At 43.4% G+C, this 17,801-nt stretch overlaps 5 protein-coding genes across 6 annotated transcripts; 3 read left to right on the top strand and 2 right to left on the bottom strand.

The window, feature by feature from the left end:
* The first annotated feature begins 24 nt into the window (after positions 1-24).
* Positions 25-1,911, top strand: Rab30 (RAS oncogene family member Rab30). Of its 2 annotated transcripts, none has more exons than XM_070277768.1 (2): positions 25-370; positions 522-1,911. In XM_070277768.1, the coding sequence occupies exon 2, from the start codon at positions 563-565 to the stop codon at positions 1,238-1,240; it is 678 nt and encodes a 225-aa protein (XP_070133869.1). In that variant the 5' UTR covers positions 25-370; positions 522-562; the 3' UTR covers positions 1,241-1,911. The 2 variants fall into 2 exon arrangements, with proteins under 2 accessions (XP_070133869.1, XP_070133868.1); XM_070277767.1 differs by having other exon boundaries at positions 25-474.
* A 146-nt stretch (positions 1,912-2,057) lies between these two features.
* On the bottom strand, positions 2,058-3,547 carry MME1 (Mitochondrial Magnesium Exporter 1). The gene is made up of 4 exons (XM_017241708.3): positions 3,087-3,547; positions 2,589-3,021; positions 2,349-2,525; positions 2,058-2,281 (listed from the first exon to the last, which is right to left on the bottom strand). Exons 1-4 carry the CDS (start codon positions 3,204-3,206, stop codon positions 2,109-2,111), a joined length of 903 nt encoding a protein of 300 aa, XP_017097197.2. The 5' UTR covers positions 3,207-3,547; the 3' UTR covers positions 2,058-2,108.
* Positions 3,548-4,254: 707 nt separating this feature from the next.
* LOC108125284 (putative mediator of RNA polymerase II transcription subunit 15) lies at positions 4,255-6,666 on the top strand. The gene is made up of 3 exons (XM_017241414.3): positions 4,255-4,861; positions 4,929-5,365; positions 5,522-6,666. The coding sequence occupies exons 1-3, from the start codon at positions 4,808-4,810 to the stop codon at positions 6,090-6,092; spliced, it is 1,062 nt and encodes a 353-aa protein (XP_017096903.2). The 5' UTR covers positions 4,255-4,807; the 3' UTR covers positions 6,093-6,666.
* A 336-nt stretch (positions 6,667-7,002) lies between these two features.
* Gart (trifunctional purine biosynthetic protein adenosine-3 Gart) lies at positions 7,003-17,797 on the top strand. The gene is made up of 7 exons (XM_070276944.1): positions 7,003-7,774; positions 12,494-12,741; positions 12,800-13,449; positions 13,509-13,734; positions 13,939-14,360; positions 14,418-15,473; positions 16,348-17,797. Exons 1-7 carry the CDS (start codon positions 7,598-7,600, stop codon positions 17,649-17,651), a joined length of 4,083 nt encoding a protein of 1,360 aa, XP_070133045.1. The 5' UTR covers positions 7,003-7,597; the 3' UTR covers positions 17,652-17,797.
* Pcp (Pupal cuticle protein) lies at positions 9,173-10,091 on the bottom strand. Its single transcript, XM_017241674.3, has 2 exons — positions 10,056-10,091; positions 9,173-9,984 (listed from the first exon to the last, which is right to left on the bottom strand). Exons 1-2 carry the CDS (start codon positions 10,065-10,067, stop codon positions 9,463-9,465), a joined length of 534 nt encoding a protein of 177 aa, XP_017097163.3. The 5' UTR covers positions 10,068-10,091; the 3' UTR covers positions 9,173-9,462.
* Positions 17,798-17,801: the final 4 nt, after the last annotated feature.

Here is a 17,801-nt window from a genome sequence, read left to right as displayed (position 1 = left end):
GATAACATTTACTTTGATGGAATCTTATATCCGTGAAATGGCTACACTAAGTCCAATACCATCACAAAAATCGAAAAACGGCAAAAAATTCTGTTGGTAAACATATGCGCAAAAAACGTTGGCAATTAATGCACCAGCATGTTATCAGTCGACTTGAGTGAAACACATATTCCTAAAGCGACCGAGGCATTTTGAATGGATTTCTCCGATTTACCTGTACTGAGATACGAGAGATAAGCGCACCTGCAGCTGCCGTTGAGTCATCAGCCAAATAAGCCAAAAACAAGAGCAACAGAGCAGCCTTGGCGCCGTACGTTAGCACCACCACCCGCCTCCAGGAAGAGAGCAGGTGTTGTAGTAGTAGCCCCAGGTGAGAGGCAAGGCGTAGTCTCCAGTCGGATGGCGTAAGCCGATCCAACAGCCACCCCACCGACAAAACTCATAACTATCTAACGTTACGCGTCGCTGACTAAGGTGTGTCTAAACTCCGAATTGGGACCAACTATCGTCTACGTTTGCAGCTCGAGCTCGAAAGCGCAAGCACAGACAGGGAGGGTTAGAAATGGAAGACTACAAGTTCCTCTTTAAAATCGTCCTAGTGGGAAATGCTGGCGTGGGGAAGACCTGCCTGGTGCGACGGTTCACTCAGGGACTGTTCCCTCCGGGCCAGGGAGCCACCATTGGTGTGGACTTTATGATCAAGACTGTGGAAGTTGAGGGCGAGAAGATAAAGCTGCAGATCTGGGACACAGCCGGACAGGAGCGGTTTCGGTCCATCACACAAAGCTACTACCGATCGGCTCACGCTCTGATCCTGGTTTACGACATCAGCTGCCAGCCCACATTCGACTGCCTGCCCGACTGGCTGCGCGAGATCCAGGAGTACGCCAATTCCAAGGTACTCAAAATCCTCGTGGGCAACAAAACGGATCGGGATGATCGTGAAATTCCTACACAGATCGGTGAGGAGTTTGCCAAGCAGCATGACATGTATTTTCTAGAGACATCCGCCAAGGAGGCAGAGAACGTGGAGCGACTGTTTTACGAGATCGCCGCTGAACTGATTGGCCAGGCGCGGAGTAAGGACGGCAGCAGTGCTGCTGCAGCGGCGGCGGCCCATCGACAGTCGGAAGGCAGTTCCATAGGCCTTGGGAGTTTCAGTGCCAAAGCAGCCCAAAGCAATTGTTGTGGCGGAGGTGGAGCTGCAGGCGGTGGCTCGAGCTCTAGTCAAGCAGGCTAAAGATGAGGCCAAAACTAAGAACCCTTAGAGTATACATAGTTTAGACTTAATCGTGATATTCCATTGATCTTTTAAGACCCACTCTTCAATCTCGCCTCTATTCTAGATACCTTATCCATGTTGCTAAATATTATATATTATTTTTAATCAGAGATTAACTTACAGAACTGGACAATTTAATTTTTGAATTCCGATTCCGAATATCACGATTAAATCCACTCCAAAACTAAATGTCAATGACTATGGATGCTAAATATTTGTGTTAAAAAAAAAGAAAACAAAAAACTCCATTGGATGTGTAGACTTAAAGCGCCTGATTTTTATGATTAGTATTATTAAAAAAAGATATTGATTCCAATTGTGGATCAGATACCAAGTGAGCATCACACGCAGTGCTTCAATGAATTTATGATATCAGCAATGCTATGCACAGATTTCTGTTTTATTCAAATTGTTTCCTAAGTAGTATTGTATATTTTATAAATTGTATTTTTTTTTTGATACATAACATATACATTTTTTGCAATATACATATTTATTTAGTTATTTTTTTAAATGTTATGATTAATGTGCAATTTTAAATGGTACTCAGAATAGCAATTAAGGTGATTTTATGACATTCCAAAAATTAAATATGTAGTTGAAATTATGAGATAGGTCATGATGATAAATGGAAGAAAAGAAATAAAAAATAACTTCTATTGTAATTGAATTTTTTAAGTGTTTTCTTAGTTTAATATTTCAGTTTACCTTTTATAAATCACCAAAAACCTCCATGTTTCTAAGGGAAATGAAAGTAATCTATATATTTTAGTAACAACATTATTATTCTATAAAACAGCCTCTCTAAAATATAAAATTTACAAATCTATGCTTTCAAAAAATCATTGGCCAGCTCCACACCAAAGAATACAGCAGCGGTTGATGGAAAGGCACGTAATAATATTGGCAAAATGCCTCGAAACAGAGCTCTGGGGCCTTCGCTAGCCATGAGCTTCCGGAACACACTGCGAATGCCGTGCTTATAAGTGCCTTCGGGTGCTGTAAATCGAGAATGATTTATTAAAACACTGTAATTATCGGAAAGTCTGATGAAAAGCTGACTCACCTGACTGGAGGCGACTTTTAAGTACGTCGAACGGAACGGCCAAAGTCCAAAACACCATACCAGCTGTACCGCCAGATAGAATAGTGGATGCAGTGCTGATCTTTCCCGTTTGAGACTTCTTTCTGGCCAAGTCCTGTAGGAACTCGTAGGTCACAAAGTAAAAACCAGTTGGGGAATCTGAAAAGTGATGAAATTATTTAATAATTTTTCTTAAATGCTACTAGAGAGTAGACCCCATACCTCTAAGAATACAAGCACAAGTTCCCTTAAACAAGCTCCTGATGCCTCCCTGCCTGTAGAGCTTTACTGCGGTGTCTAATGTGCCATGATAGAGCATGGGTCCACCAGAAACTGTTTGCGTTTGCAGGAGCACCTTGATTCGATCGGAGGGCACGGTGACCAGAGCGGAACAAACCCCCGCCAGAGCTCCCGCTACGAAGATCTGGGGATAGGTGAGGGCTACATTGTCGTCCGTTTGAAACATTCGCTTTCCCGCTGCATAAACCGCAAAGTCAACAGCGTAGATGGGTGTAACCCCCATTAGGGGAGCGGAAATTCCTCTGTAGAACCCTCGGATTCCTTCCTTTCGAAATGTCTGGACGGCACAATCGGCGACTCCTTTGTATCTGGGAGGTTGTCCTGGTAAAGGCATTGGCATGGTTTGAAGGCGAACCTTGTTTAAAAAAATAAAAAAATATTTTAAAAAATTAAGAATTATAACTCTATTTTTAAGCTCACTTTAATCGTGTCCAGCGGATGGCCCACAACCACGTTACACATCCCGCCAAAGCCTCCAGCAATAAAGGACTTGACGGGATTGGCCTTTTGGGCTGAGGTCTGCGTGGTGTTTTCCATCATTTTGTAACTGCGACTATTTACGTAAACAAAGCAGCTTATCCGTTGGGCGCACGTGTACGGGCTTCGAAGACTCTCAACTGGCGCCTATGTTATCTTTTGGCAAAGCGTGAGCTGACCTATGCTAATAGAGTTGGTTTCGGCTGGCAGTAGCGCTACTTCCATGATCAGTTGGCGGAGCTGTTATCTTTTTAAATATTTCATTTGATTCCATGGAAATTGCAGCGGCTACAGACCTGCCAACCCAGGCGAAAATTCAGAGGCCCACAGTCTCCATTAAAAGTTTTGGTAGAGAGCAGGTTTTGTATTCAAAACGGAAATTTATATTTTAGCTTGCTATTTTTCTTATTTTACTTCATACATGAACTTTTTATTATATTATGTTACTCTCTTATTATGAAGAAATATTATGGAATTGTATTATTATTATGAAATACTAGATATTTATATGTATATGTCCTACGATATTAGTAATTTTATGTGAAAGTCGCATCCTATCCAAAACTCTTAGTATTTATTGGCATTATTTAATTTACAAATTTAAATAAATCTGGTTAAAAAAATATATCTATTATAGTCTTATGTTTCTCTACTATTATGAAGAAATATTATGAAATTATATTATTATTATGAAATACCAGATATTTACATGTATATTTTCTACAATATTAATGATTTTAAATGAAAGTTGCATCCTACAGAAAACTCTAAGTATTTATTGGCATTATTTAATTTACAAATATAAATAAATCTGGTTAAAAAAATAGAAATGTTTTAAAATCTAAGAATAAGTGCTAAGAAATATCTTTTAAGAAGTTACAGTCTAAGAAACTGAAATGCTGAAATATCTTTCTTAATATTCTGGAATCAATATTGTGAAATTAAAGAGTATATAAACATAATGCGTCATTTTGGCTATTTTAAAATTATATTCAACTATAATAATTGATCGATTTTTAGTTGGTAAAATTATTTTAAAACATCGATAGTAATTTATTGCCTTTGTCCTAGAAGGCGATTTAACGAGTTGTTATCTCTTACTAAAATGCCATCGCTAAGATACAAACGATAACCCTATCGATATCTTGTCATCCCCATGCAGAAAAGGAAGAATGTTTTAAAATTAAAACTGAATGCAAAACAATTGTTTTCATCTGAGGAGCAAGTGTAAGAATACGTTCGGCATCACGCATGCTGCCGTTCCCGCCGCTTTCGTTTATCCAGTTGCTATTGAAAACATCAAATTCCACTGCCATTTGGTGCTGACGCAGAGGAAGAAGAAGCAGCTGAATACCAACAAAAACAACACGAGCAGCAGGCCAAATTGTTGCGTATTGTTTTTTTCATTGGCTGTCGGGAACGGATTTCGTGCAAATAGTGGTGTCCAGCATATGCATAACTTATGTCTGATAAAAGTGCGAAGGAATCATGTATCAGTCGTAGTGCGATCTGCAGCAGCAGGCGCAAAAGAAGAAAGTGAGGCGTGGAGTAGTGTGGACAGCGAGGAGAGATCGAAAATCAAGCAACGTATATATATTGAAGCGCTAGCAGGCACGCAACGTGTTCTGACTGCCATCAGTCAACTCAACGAGCTGTGTTAAACAATGACCCATGTCGAGGATGTGCTAGACAACTGGGAAGAAATCGACGAGGCAGGGGTAAGCGAGCTACTGCATTCAAAATGCGAATAAAACTTAAAAAATTTTCGATATATCATTATTTCAGCTCTCGAAGACATTGCAAACCAAGTTACAGACAAGTGACGAAAGGCCCGCTCCCAAAATGAAATTGCTCCAGCGCCCGCAGAGTCTCCAGGAGAGTAACGCCAGCGGCAGTGCCAGTGGCAGCAATCCCTCGCCAAGGCAAATAACTATTGCCCGCAAACCGCCTGTAACGCCGCAAGAAGTTGACCAGCCGGCTCAGCCCGTCGTGATGGTGCTGCACAAATCGTCGAATGAGTACGATGCGGCTACCTACGCCACTCCCACAAGCAATCAGACGGTGAAGATTCTGCGACGCCCCGCGCAGGCTGAAGAGCGCAGGGACCCGAACGGCATGCGACCAAAGCAGCCGATTAAAACGCTCAAGCAGCGCGAGCAGGAGTACGCCGAGGCTAGGCTGCGTATTCTGGGTGCGGCCAAAAATCCAGAGGATGACAAACCGTTAGTGATTTTTATATCTTAGACGTTATTCCTTTTCTTCGCTTAGACTTTGGAAGTGATTTGACTTCCTTTAGTTAACATTTGCATGCTTTACCCTTAATTTAAGGTTTTTTCTAATTAAAATAAACCATTAATGAAAATTATGGTCTATTTCAGAGCCACCACTAACCCCCCAGCTGGTAACAATGGCCCCGCAGCTTCCGTGACCGCGATGCCACCTATCCCTCAACCTGCAGTCAGCAGCAACAACAACGTGAACAACAACAACGGCAGCCATCCGGCCTCTGGAATGCATCGATCTAGTTCGGCACCCAAGATGTCCCAGGTGTCACCCATGTATAATAACTACAACAACTACTTCCCGGGGCCGCACAATCAGCCTGGTCTGAACTATTACTACCCGCAACAGCAGCCACAGCAGCAAGCACCTTCGCCGCACTACAACCAACGTTTGCCGCCGTACGGAGTTGGGGGCGGGCCTGTGGGAGGCGGTGGGATGCAAGTCCAGGCACAGGCACAGAACGCGCCAAATCCCCAGCAGAGCTGGTCGCCCGTGGTGGGTGGCAGCGTGTCGGCCGCCTTGCTGCGTCAGCAGTCGCTGCAATCGCCACAGCAGCAACAGCAGCAGCTGCTGGCTCAACCTTCACATCCCTACAACGACAATGTCCTTCGACTGCCTCGAGGTCCATGCCCAAATGGATCTATTGGCTTCCAGATGCGTCGGTAACAGACTGCAACAGACGGTAACAGAATGTGGTGTCTCTAATTCAAGAACTTCTATTATCATCTTGGTACATTGATTCCAAATGCATGTTTTTACATAAAAACAACCGAAAAACCACCCAAAAACAATTCATTTTGAGATTCTGTGGCGCTAAACAAGGAGAGCGTTATACGTATGTGGCGATACGGTGTGACGTTTAGTCGATGGTTTAGCCACAGGTTGCAACCAAGCATCAACAAACTATCTAAAACAAATTTTATGACGGACTATGGTAGATATTTTGTAAATTTACAACTCACACCACACAATTTTTGTATAATGCCTACTAATAAAATAAAATTATTATTTTAAAATATTCAGTTGGACGTTGAACCGATGCTAGCTTGAATTAATTAGTAAAATGATGATGAAATGACAAAATAATTAGTATAATTATTCGGTAGAGAGTATGAAAAGTAGTTTTTAGTTTTTGTTTAAATTTAAAATGAAAATATTCAATTGATCTACAATAACTTTCGATTTGTTTTTTTGTTTTGTATCCTAAAGAGTATTAAAATTCTGTGAATCATCGAATATATTTTCCGCCTTTCACGAAGTTTTGATTTGTTTGGGACAATGATCCCTTGAATTCTTGACCCCAGAATTTGATCTTGTTTATTGCCTTTTTTGTATTCGATGCCTAATTAATCACAATCTGTTGTGACTGAGCTTAAAATATTTGATAAATACATAAAAAAGTAAGTATCTAGACTTGGTAGATTGTATCTTTTTTTTGAAAAAGTATCTTAGTTCTGGCCAGTGTGACCCTACGCTAGAATTTATCGAAGCTTTAAGCCTTTCTCAAATCTTCTGAGAGTAGCTTTCACCGCCAGCTGATTAGCCAGCAACAGTGCTACTTAATTCTAGAATCTAGATCTTTTCCAGATCCTTTACTGATAAGGACTACTCCTAGCAATTACAGTTACATTTACCCCCAGCGATCGTTCGGTGTTTTTTGGGGTCTTGGGAGGCTATCGACGTGTTTTTGTTATTTATTCACAATTTCCACAATCTGCCGGTTGGAAAGGAAAATAACAAACTGCAATCGACGCCCATGGAGACGGGCTCTTATCAGCGCAAAAAAAAAAATTGAAGCAGAAAAAACAAACATAATCGGACGCTGACGTCGCAGTCTAGCGACTACCTAGGCCTAGGCGATGGCCCACACATGAAAATATATTCAACTCGGATTCCAGATTTCAGTTCAAAACGAGGCGTCGAGCGGTGCGGTTTATTTAATAAAAAATTTGAACAAAAAACTGGGATCCAAGACAAGCATAGTCGTCCAAAACATATACATATCTCTCTCAGTTTGAAGCTCTCTCGCGGGTGTTTCGTTTCTTACTCACTCTCTGGATTTAGGAAAGGCACGCTCAACACGTGGGCGCCGATTTATAAAGAAATTATAATCATTTTCGCTTTGGAAACGTGATTAGTGCGATAAGTTATTGTTGTATCCGACCCGAAAGATGTCGCATCGCGTGTTGGTCATTGGCAGCGGCGGCCGGGAGCACGCCATTTGCTGGAAACTCTCCCAGTCCCCAAAGGTGGCCCAGATCTTTGCCCTGCCCGGGAGCTACGGCATTCAACAGGTCGCCAAGTGCCAGAACCTGGATGCCAAGACCCTGGATCCAAAGGATTTTGAGGTATGTCCAGCAGCTAGTCCTCGCGTCCTTGTCTCGACCTTCACCTGGAGCTTAAGTTACAGAAGTCCGGTGTCTGGGTTCAAGTTAATTAAATCCCCAGTTGGGGCGAAAAAAAAAGATGTTTGTGTTTGGTTTCTTTTTATTGCCTCCAGTCTGCTTTTTATGGCTTCCGATCTTAATGAATATTTTATGCTGGCTGAGAATCTTAAAGTCACTATAAATCCGCAATCGAGATGCTGGGAAAGCGATGCAGTTGCTGTGGCTTAACCCTTTGGTAGACCTGGGGGCTGGCGATTACGAAATGTGCTCCATTTACTGATAATTCCACTGATTAGTGAGTTGTGGGGGCTATAATCTTGAAGTGAAATCTTATTTCCATGAAAATGTGCAACTGTGATCTTGTAATATTTCATTTATTTTTAAAATATTAACAGTGCTTTTATTTTTATGCTTCTATTTTTTCTTAAGTTCCTCATAAAACTTTAAAGTTTTTCATATCTTTAAAAGTGGCAAAGTCTTTAGTATGTTAAAGATTTAATATAAATACTAAATGGATTTGTTGCTTTACATTTCTTTAACTTTTATATCAAATTTGTGTTTATTTTATTTATCAAACTTTAGAAAGCAAAAATTCCTTGTTTTATTTTTTTTGTTAGTTATTTTTAACTGAAATAAATCTTTGTTGAAACAAGTTTTTGAAGTTTCATTTACCAGTTTTAACATAATTAATTGCACCCAAATGCTTGGCGACAGCTTCAGTTACAGGTGCTTCAAAAAGACAAAAAACTTTCATTTTTTTTAATATACATATATTAAGAAATTTAATATATTATCTGTCCTTCTGTTGAATAAGTTTCACAATGAGTTTTAAAATAAGTTAAAATTTTAACCAACTGGTTCAGCTCCCTTCCTTCATAATCATTTCCGTTCCTCTAATTTTTCCATTAAATTTTTAAAATATAAACAACCCAATTATGATCTTCCGTTTGTCTTCCATATAAAAAGGTCAATAAAAAATATTGATATTTTTAGTAAGATTATTTTTATTATGCGGAATTTAAACATCCACTTTTATTACGTATTAAGTTCTCCCTAGATGGCTTAAAGACTCAAATGAAAATCTGAAAGAACTTATTAGGTTAAAAATGTAAAATGGGCTTAATCCTTAGTTTTAATATTGTCCAAAATTGTATGACCTTGGTAGTTTCCCTTACTATTATAGGAATTTCATGGAAACTTTTTTTAAACTCCTACAAAACCTAATAACCTCAACCAATGTATTGTAATCTACACTAAACCGTCTCTGTATTTTCACCTTAAGTATTTCTATAACAATCTTCGGATAAACAAAGAATGTTATGATTTATTACTTGAGCAGTAAAACCAAACGACTTCCCATATGAAACGTAAATCGATCGAATTTCATAAACAAACACCACTTTATCGTGATCAGTGATTCCCAGTAACATTCCAGCAGGTTGGCTAACAAAGACCGTCTATTTTGTTCATCTTCACACTTTAGCTTACGTTTGCTTAACACTTCTATTTATTGTTGGTGGCTTAATTAATTGTTTAGATCAAAATTCACAGATTCGCACGGTGGTTTGGTAGGAGACCGGCCCCTGACCCGCCAAGTGACAATAGCGACGCCCGGCCATCAGTCATCAATGTCGCGAGTAGCTCCGTCTCTAGCGCAGAGGTCGCAGCGTTGTCGTGGGCGGGTGGGTCAGGTAGATGGTCTTGGGGGTGGTGCTGGGGCGGGAGCGCGGAGTGGTGGCCTCCTGGAAGTTGCGGGTGTACACATTAAAGGCGGCCGCGTCGTGCTCCACCGTCTTGAGCTCCCCGGTGTAGTAGTCCTTCACCTGGTAGGGATGCGTTCTGATGTACTCCAAAGCGCGCAGGATGTAGTCCGGCACTTGGGGAATGTGCTGGCCCACCGGATGGTATCCGTACTCATCGGCCACGTAGTTCACACTGATCACCTCGCCTTCGGGCGAGGTGTAGCTGGATCCACCCTGAACGGAAACGCCGCCCAAGCCGGCCTGCGAGGCGGAAATGCCGTTGGAGGTCTCGTAGGCGTACCGGTAATTGCCATCCCGCTCCACCTGCAGCTCATTCTGGAGCGTCCGGGTATCCCGATCCGAGTCTGGAACGTAGGAGGCCGCCTGCACCTGCAGGGTGACTAGCATCACAACAACGATGGAATTCAACTGCGGGGGTGGACAAGAGACATCGATTATAATCCATTTTGGGGAAGTCCCAGGCGACTTGATGGTCTTACAAGCAGATACATTTTGGAGCTGCTGCCGCGTTCAAGTTTGGTTCTAAACTGATTGCCTGCTTCTCGGACGCTTTCGTTTTTATATCCATCCGCTTGGCAGCGAATTTTTGGGCAATTTTTCGACTCGGAAACCCAGTCGTCGTCGCCGCCGTCGCCATCAGACGTCTCCACCATCAGCCCGTCGTCATCATCTCCCCATCATCGCCGCTGGTTGCCTTAGTCAGTCATAAATAAAATGATTTTATTTCTTATAAGTATTATTTTATATAGGTATCAACGACGTTATTTGTCGCTGTTCGCCGTTGCAATTCCTAAAGTGTGGGATGGTAAAAACCAACAAATAAAAAATCAAGACCCAGTAAAGAGTCAAAGTAGAGTCAAAAACATAATGAAATGATTCGTGAATGGTATGCCCTACCCGAAGGTTGGGGCACTTACAATATGATCTTGAAAACTCCATACTACCAGGCTTGGCTTACATTCTCAAGGAACTCTAAATACCAAGCCGTTCACTGAACCCCAAAAGTCGTAAACAGTCGATTTTAATTTTTAATTGAATTATTCTAAATATGCATTTTATGTTCTTACCATTTTTACCAAAATTTTTGTTAAGAGTGTTCTACCCCAAAATGGAGAAAGTGTTTACTGCTTGGACATTAGGCGGTTACTTTGTAAATTTGTTGGGTTTCGTAAACTTGTTTTATGAGAATAATTATGGAAAATTCTGGTGCTTAAAAGCTTTGGATTAATGGTGCTTAATTATATTTTAAAGCCACTCCGGCGTTCTGTCGCAGTCTTTGTTTGTTTGGTTGGATAATTTTAGAAATTGCATAGTTCAATCATTAAGCTCGGCTCAGCATAGTTATTCTGATAAATGATCTCTGAGTTGGTATCTCTAAGCATATAATTCAATCGTCTCGCAGAGTCTTTTTCTTAAAAAATTTCAACAAACTCCCAGCTGTCTCCAGCTTGATACTTTTTTTTGGCCGATTCCCCAAAAACCCGTCCGACTAATTCAGCAAAGCGTATCTAATTCCTTAACTTATCCGCAAACAAATGTGGCAGCATTCTTTGGCAGCCTCGCCGCCCCCTCCAGATCCCATACTATCACCCACTTAATTTGCATATAATACAGTAAATCATGAGCGCACTCTGTAAAGCATAAAGACGAAAACGTTCTAACCAAATTTGGCAAGTCCCGGCTAAAAAGAAACAACTCAAATCCAGTATAAAATGCTGTTGATCTTGCTCCATCACCTACACCACCACCACCACCTCCTTCCTTCCCCCTTTTCTCGTGGCCAAAACAGCCCGTTATAGGCCAAAAGTATTTTGGGAAGCCTTTCGCTTCTTCGCAACCTTCGTTACGGGAAATTAAAGCCTTGGCCGGGTCTTAATTCGGAAAGCCAAATAGCTCAATAAAAACGTCATTTTTTGGACATTATCCACCGTGATCGTGCGAACGTTCTTGAACTCTGAGAAATTCTTGAATCAGTCGGGGATCGGACGGGGTTTGGACGTCAGGTAATCGGGATGAACCTCGCCAGGTGCTAAATGGTCTGGAACGTAGTCCAGTGCACCTGATCTGGTAATCCGCGTTCTGCGTTGGCGCCAATTCGAATTAGAGCTGAGTAACGATATCGAAGTCACGCCAACCACGAAACCGGATGAGCCAGCTCCAAGCTGGAGCTGTAGCTGTAGCTGGGATTAACTTGGTTTATTGACATGACTTGGTCGGCATAGCTGGCGCCTGAGTCAGTTGCTTGGATTCACCCGGTGGTGGAAAGACAATGCACCCACCGAGACCGAGACCCAGTTTAATGGCAAAACAATTAGGAAGGCATTTAGTATTTTGGCGACAAATTGGCGATGGAACCGGTTGAGTACTTAGAGGAGTGTTATCCCCCCACTTGGAATGTGGTTACAAAAATCAAAACAACCCATCGGTTGTGCCAAAGAAATCGGCACAGGCTTCTGACCCGGTTAGATGGGAAAAACCAATTATGATTCCAATTTCAAGATAGTCTTGTAAAGATTTGAATGCAATTTATAAGATTTCAAAGTCTAATGACTTTAATAGGTTCATTCAAGACTTAATAGCTATGTATTTTTGACAGTGTAGAATTTATTAAAATTAAAATCATTGCCAATTAAGTAATTTGAACGCAACGGTTCTTTCATTATGATTTTAACGCTTGCATTTATATGTCTTAATTATTTTTAAGACTTTGGATATTCCCGATTAAATGTTTTGTCAGATTTTTGCGAAACTGTATCACATTCCACATAAAGTGATGAGGTTATAAGTTGAATTAATAAAAAAGACACTGATTAGTGCTTCTTTTTTTTGTACATTGTGTAACTCCGTTTCTGGTTTTAAAAAATAAAATAAAAACATATACCATTAAAACTAATACTTTATGTTTCTTAATTTTTAGGCCATTGCCAAGTGGAGCAAGGACAACAAGATCACCTTGGTAGTTGTGGGCCCCGAGGATCCTTTGGCTCTGGGCTTGGGCGATGTCTTGCAGAAGGAGGGTGTGGCATGCTTTGGACCTGGCAAGCAAGGTGCCCAAATCGAGGCTGATAAGAAGTGGGCCAAGGACTTTATGCTGCGCCATGGTATTCCCACCGCACGTTACGAGAGCTTTACGGATACGGACAAGGCCAAGGCTTTCATAAGAAAGTGAGTCTAACCTTAACCCTATTTATTTTGATGAAGATTACAAAAAAAACCTTTCCAGTGCTCCCTACCAAGCTTTGGTGGTCAAAGCAGCCGGGTTGGCCGCCGGAAAGGGTGTGGTGGTGGCCGCCAATGTGGAGGAAGCCTGCCAAGCCGTCGACGAAATTCTGGGAGACCTCAAATACGGCCAAGCTGGAGCCACGCTTGTGGTTGAGGAGCTGCTGGAGGGCGAGGAGATCTCCGTGCTGGCTTTCACGGATGGCAAGAGCGTACGTCCCATGCTCCCAGCCCAGGATCACAAGCGTCTGGGTAATGGAGACTCCGGACCGAACACCGGAGGAATGGGCGCCTACTGTCCATGTCCGTTGATCAGCCAGCCTGCTCTGGAACTGGTCCAACGGGCTGTTCTGGAGAGGGCTGTCCAGGGTCTGATCAAGGAGAGGATTAACTATCAGGGCGTCCTCTACGCGGGACTCATGCTAACACGCGATGGTCCCCGTGTTTTGGAGTTCAACTGTCGGTTTGGTGACCCGGAGACTCAGGTCATCCTGCCCCTACTCGAAACAGATCTATTCGAAGTCATGGAGTCCTGCTGCAGTGGCCAGCTGGAGAAGCTATCTTTGCAATGGCGCAGTGGAGTCAGTGCTGTGGGTGTGATTTTGGCCAGTGCTGGTTATCCGGAGACTTCTACCAAGGGTTGTGTTATAACGGGTAGGATTTAAAGACTCTCTGGTGGAATCTCTTAATTAATATTTCATTTCTTTTTAAAGGACTTCCTGCTGAAAATACTCCTACACAGCTGGTATTCCACAGTGGCCTGGCCGTCAATGAGAAAAAAGAGGCCCTGACCAATGGAGGACGTGTTCTGATCGCTATTGCCTTGGACGGAAGCCTGAAGGAGGCTGCTGCCAAGGCCACTAAACTGGCCGGCAGTATCAGCTTCTCCGGCACAGGAGCTCAGTACAGAACGGACATTGCCCAGAAGGCTTTCAAAATGTAATGAAAAGTTAAAGAATTCTTACTAGGATATCAAATGAACTTAAAGACCATAAAATATATATTTTAATCTGAAATTTAATAACAATGGAAACTCATTTTATTTGCTAAAGACTTGTCACTAAGGGTTTCTATTAATTTTTCCACCTCCTACTGATATCTACTACTGATCTATTTCTTTTTCCATCTATTAATCCTAAATAGAGCCAAAACCAATGCTCCGGGCTTGAGCTACAAGGACAGCGGGGTGGACATCGATGCCGGGGATGCTCTGGTCCAGCGCATCAAGCCCCTGTCGCGCGGCACCCAGAGACCTGGCGTCCTCGGGGGTCTTGGTGGTTTTGGAGGGTTGTTCCGCCTGAAGGAGCTTAGCTACAAGGAGCCCATTATCGCCGAGGCTACTCAGGGAGTAGGTGCCAAGATTCAACTGGCACTGCAACATGAACTCTACGAGAACGTGGGCTATGATCTGTTCGCCTTGACGGCCAACGATCTGCTGGAGGTGGGAGCTGAGCCAGTGGCTTTCCTGGACTACATAGCCTGTGGCAAATTGCTCGTTCCTTTGGCCGCCCAACTGGTTAAGGGAATGGCCGACGGATGCCGGGATGCCCGGTGTGCTTTAGTAGGTTCGTTGGTACCTTATAAGATTTTAATACCTGTTATTAAAACCAATTGCTCCCCAGGTGGCGAGACAGCAGAGATGCCTTCTCTTTACGCTCCAGGACAGCATGACATGGCTGGCTACTGCGTGGGAATCGTGGAGCAGTCACGGATTCTACCCCGTTATGATCTGTACCAGCCGGGGGATCTGCTCATCGGTCTTCCATCGTCTGGCCTCCACTGCGCCGGCTTCAACGAGATACTAACCCAGTTAACCGCCGCCAAAGTGAATCTCAAGGAACTCTCTCCTGTCGAAGGTGGAGAGGACGGCCTTTCCCTAGCTCAAGTCCTTGGCACGCCCACCCGATTGTATGTAAAGGAGTTGTTGCCACACCTACAGAAGGGAGGCGAGATTAAGTCATTGGTGCAAGTGACACATGGTCTTATCAAGGACGTGCAGCGCCTCTTGCCTGAAGGATACGAGACAACACTGGACTTTGGTGCAGTTCCAGTGCCAAAGATCTTTGGTTGGCTGGCCGGAAAATTAAAACTAAGTGCCCAGACCTTGCTGGAGAGGCACAACTGTGGCATAGGCATGGTGCTTATCCTTCCACAAACCAGTCAGCTATGGAGGACATCCCTGCCGGGAGCCAAGGTACTGGGTATTCTCCAGAAGCGGGCAAAAACCGCTTCCAGTGGCTCACCAGTGCAGGTTAAAAACTTTGTGGAGCAAATACAGTCGGTGGCCACCAAATTCGGCGGTCCCGGTGAACGAATACTGCCAGAGGAACTGAAAGAGCTATCGGCGAAGAGCTCCCCAACTACTCCTCGCGCAGAGTGCTTTGAGAATGCCGCAGGACGAAGACTAACTCGCATTCCAGATAACTACAAAGATCCCATTCTCATCCTGGGCACTGACGGCGTTGGAACAAAACTGAAAATAGCCCAACAAACTAATAGAAACTCGAGCGTAGGTATCGATCTGGTGGCCATGTGTGTTAACGATATCCTCTGCAACGGAGCCGAGCCCCTCAGTTTCTCCAGCTACTATGCTTGCGGTCAGTGGCAGGAGGAATTGGCAATAGAAGTGGATGCCGGAGTCCAGGAGGGCTCCCGTCAGGCTAATAGCAGCTTTATCAGTAAGTATACAACTTAAAAATATATTTTTTTAAATTAAGATTTAGACGAAAATTGATAGAAAATAGAATTATCATCCGTTAAAAGTATTGCGCTCAAGAATCGAATAAATATTGGCCGAGATATAGCCTAATCTGTGGGCCATATTGCGTCTCCATGCATTTTTCGCATTTTTGAAGGGGACCCTCCAGAAAATTTGACAAAAAATCTTAAAATTTTTCAGTTTGTATGTTCTAATAGAAATTGATAGAGAATCAATCTACAAATCGTTCAAGGTGTTCCGCTTAAGAATCAGATAAGTATTGGCCGAGATATACCCTTCGCTGTGGGCCATATTGCGTATCCATGCATTTTTCCCATTTTTGAAGGGGATCCTCCAGAAAATTTGACAAAAAATCTTAAAATTTTTAAGTTTGTATGTTTTAATAGAAATTGGTAGAGAATCAATCTACAAATCGTTCAAGGTATTCCGCTTAAGAATCAGATATGTAAGTATTGGCCGAGATATACCCTTCGCTGTGGGCCATATTGCGTATCCATGCATTTTTCCCATTTTTGAAGGGGGCCCTCCAGAAAATGTGACAAAAAATCTTAAAATTTTTTAGTTTGTATGTTTTAATAGAAATTGATAGAGAATCGATCTACAAATCGTTCAAGGTATTCCGCTTAAGAATCGGATAAGTATTGGCCAAGATATAGCGTTCGCTGTGGGCCATATTGCGTCTCCATGCGTTGGTTGAAAATCGATCCTCGAATCGTCTAAGGTATTCCGCTTATGAATTAGATGGTTATGGTCAAAAATAAAGACTTCACTATGGGTTGTTTTGTGAATATATTGGAAGTCATCCATTTTAATTCATTTTCTATTAATTTTAGGTTCCCACAGCGCAGCCTTACCTCTTCTCTATGAGCCAAAGGTTTATGACTTGGCCGGTTTTGCTCTGGGTATTGCGGAACGCTCCGGAATCCTGCCCCTCTTGGATGCCATTCAACCGGGAGACGTGCTCATCGGGTTGCCTTCCTCAGGAGTACACAGCAACGGCTTCAGTCTGGTCCATGCGGTTCTCAAACGCGCTGGTTTGGGACTCAACGACAAGGCGCCTTTCAGCGTGAAAACTCTGGGAGAGGAATTGCTGGTGCCCACCAAGATCTATGTCCAGGCCCTTGTCGCACTGCTCACACGCCCAAATCACGGCATCAAGGCACTGGCTCACATAACCGGCGGAGGACTTAGTGAGAATATTCCAAGGGTTTTGCGAAAGGATCTGGCTGTTCGGCTGGATGCCAACAAGTTCCAATTGCCGCCTGTATTTGCCTGGCTGGCCGCAGCCGGAAACATCAGTTCCACAGAGCTGCAACGCACTTACAACTGTGGTTTGGGCCTGGTCCTAGTGGTGGCTCCCACCGAGGTGGAGAAGGTTCTCAATGAGTTGAGGTATCCTCAGCGTGCCGCCGTCGTAGGAGAAGTGGTTGCCCGAAAAGATCCCAAGAAGCCACAGGTCGTGGTGCAGAATTTCGAGGCTTCAGTGACGAGGACCCAGAAGCTTTTGTCCACACCAAGGAAGCGAGTGGCCGTGCTTATCTCGGGAACCGGCAGCAACCTCCAGGCACTCATTGATGCCACGCGGGACTCAGCCCAGGGAGTCCACGCCGACGTAGTTCTAGTGATTAGCAACAAACCTGGTGTTCTTGGACTAGAGCGTGCCGCCAAGGCGGGCATACCTTCGCTGGTCGTTTCCCACAAGGACTTTGCCAACCGCGAGGTCTACGATGCTGAGCTTACGCGAAATCTGAAGGGAGCCCGCGTGGATCTCGTTTGTCTGGCCGGTTTTATGCGAATCCTGAGCTCTCCGTTTGTCAAAGAATGGCGTGGCCGTCTCATCAACATTCATCCATCCTTACTGCCAAAATACCCCGGTCTTCATGTCCAGAAACAGGCTCTGGAGGCGGGTGAAAAGGAATCTGGCTGCACTGTTCACTTTGTGGACGAGGGCGTTGACACTGGCGCCATTCTCGTCCAGGCTTCGGTACCCATTTTGCCCGGCGACAATGAGGAAGCCTTGACGCAACGGATCCACAAAGCCGAGCACTGGGCATTCCCGAGAGCTCTGGCACTGTTGGCCAATGGCTCAGTTCGCCTGAGTCCAGAGGGAAAGTGTCTCGGCAAAGATGGCCAGTAAATCCGTTTAGTTTGTAATCTTGTAATTGTATAATCTTTCAAACCCTATAGGGGTTAAATCGGACATCACAGGAATGAATTTATGTATAACTATCTTTTGACATTCTCATTTTGTTATAAAAAGATTTTGGCTAAGACTGCACATGATTTT

Source organism: Drosophila bipectinata, chromosome 2L, assembly GCF_030179905.1.
Source record: "Drosophila bipectinata strain 14024-0381.07 chromosome 2L, DbipHiC1v2, whole genome shotgun sequence".
NCBI lineage: Eukaryota > Metazoa > Arthropoda > Insecta > Diptera > Drosophilidae > Drosophila > Drosophila bipectinata.
This window is presented reverse-complemented; position numbering and strand designations above follow the sequence as displayed.

Coding starts and splice junctions, on each gene's coding strand:
- Rab30 (XM_070277768.1), top strand. CDS start 563: ATGGAAGACTACAAGTTCCTCTTTAAAATCGTCCTAGTGGGAAATGCT.
- MME1 (XM_017241708.3), bottom strand. CDS start 3,206: ATGATGGAAAACACCACGCAGACCTCAGCCCAAAAGGCCAATCCCGTC. Junction 3,022..3,086: donor ATCCGCTGGACACGATTAAA/GTGAGCTTAAAA, acceptor TTTTTAAACAAG/GTTCGCCTTCAAACCATGCC. Junction 2,282..2,348: donor TAAAAGTCGCCTCCAGTCAG/GTGAGTCAGCTT, acceptor CTCGATTTACAG/CACCCGAAGGCACTTATAAG.
- LOC108125284 (XM_017241414.3), top strand. CDS start 4,808: ATGACCCATGTCGAGGATGTGCTAGACAACTGGGAAGAAATCGACGAG. Junction 4,862..4,928: donor AAGAAATCGACGAGGCAGGG/GTAAGCGAGCTA, acceptor TCATTATTTCAG/CTCTCGAAGACATTGCAAAC. Junction 5,366..5,521: donor AATCCAGAGGATGACAAACC/GTTAGTGATTTT, acceptor GGTCTATTTCAG/AGCCACCACTAACCCCCCAG.
- Gart (XM_070276944.1), top strand. CDS start 7,598: ATGTCGCATCGCGTGTTGGTCATTGGCAGCGGCGGCCGGGAGCACGCC. Junction 7,775..12,493: donor TGGATCCAAAGGATTTTGAG/GTATGTCCAGCA, acceptor CTTAATTTTTAG/GCCATTGCCAAGTGGAGCAA. Junction 14,361..14,417: donor TGCCCGGTGTGCTTTAGTAG/GTTCGTTGGTAC, acceptor ATTGCTCCCCAG/GTGGCGAGACAGCAGAGATG.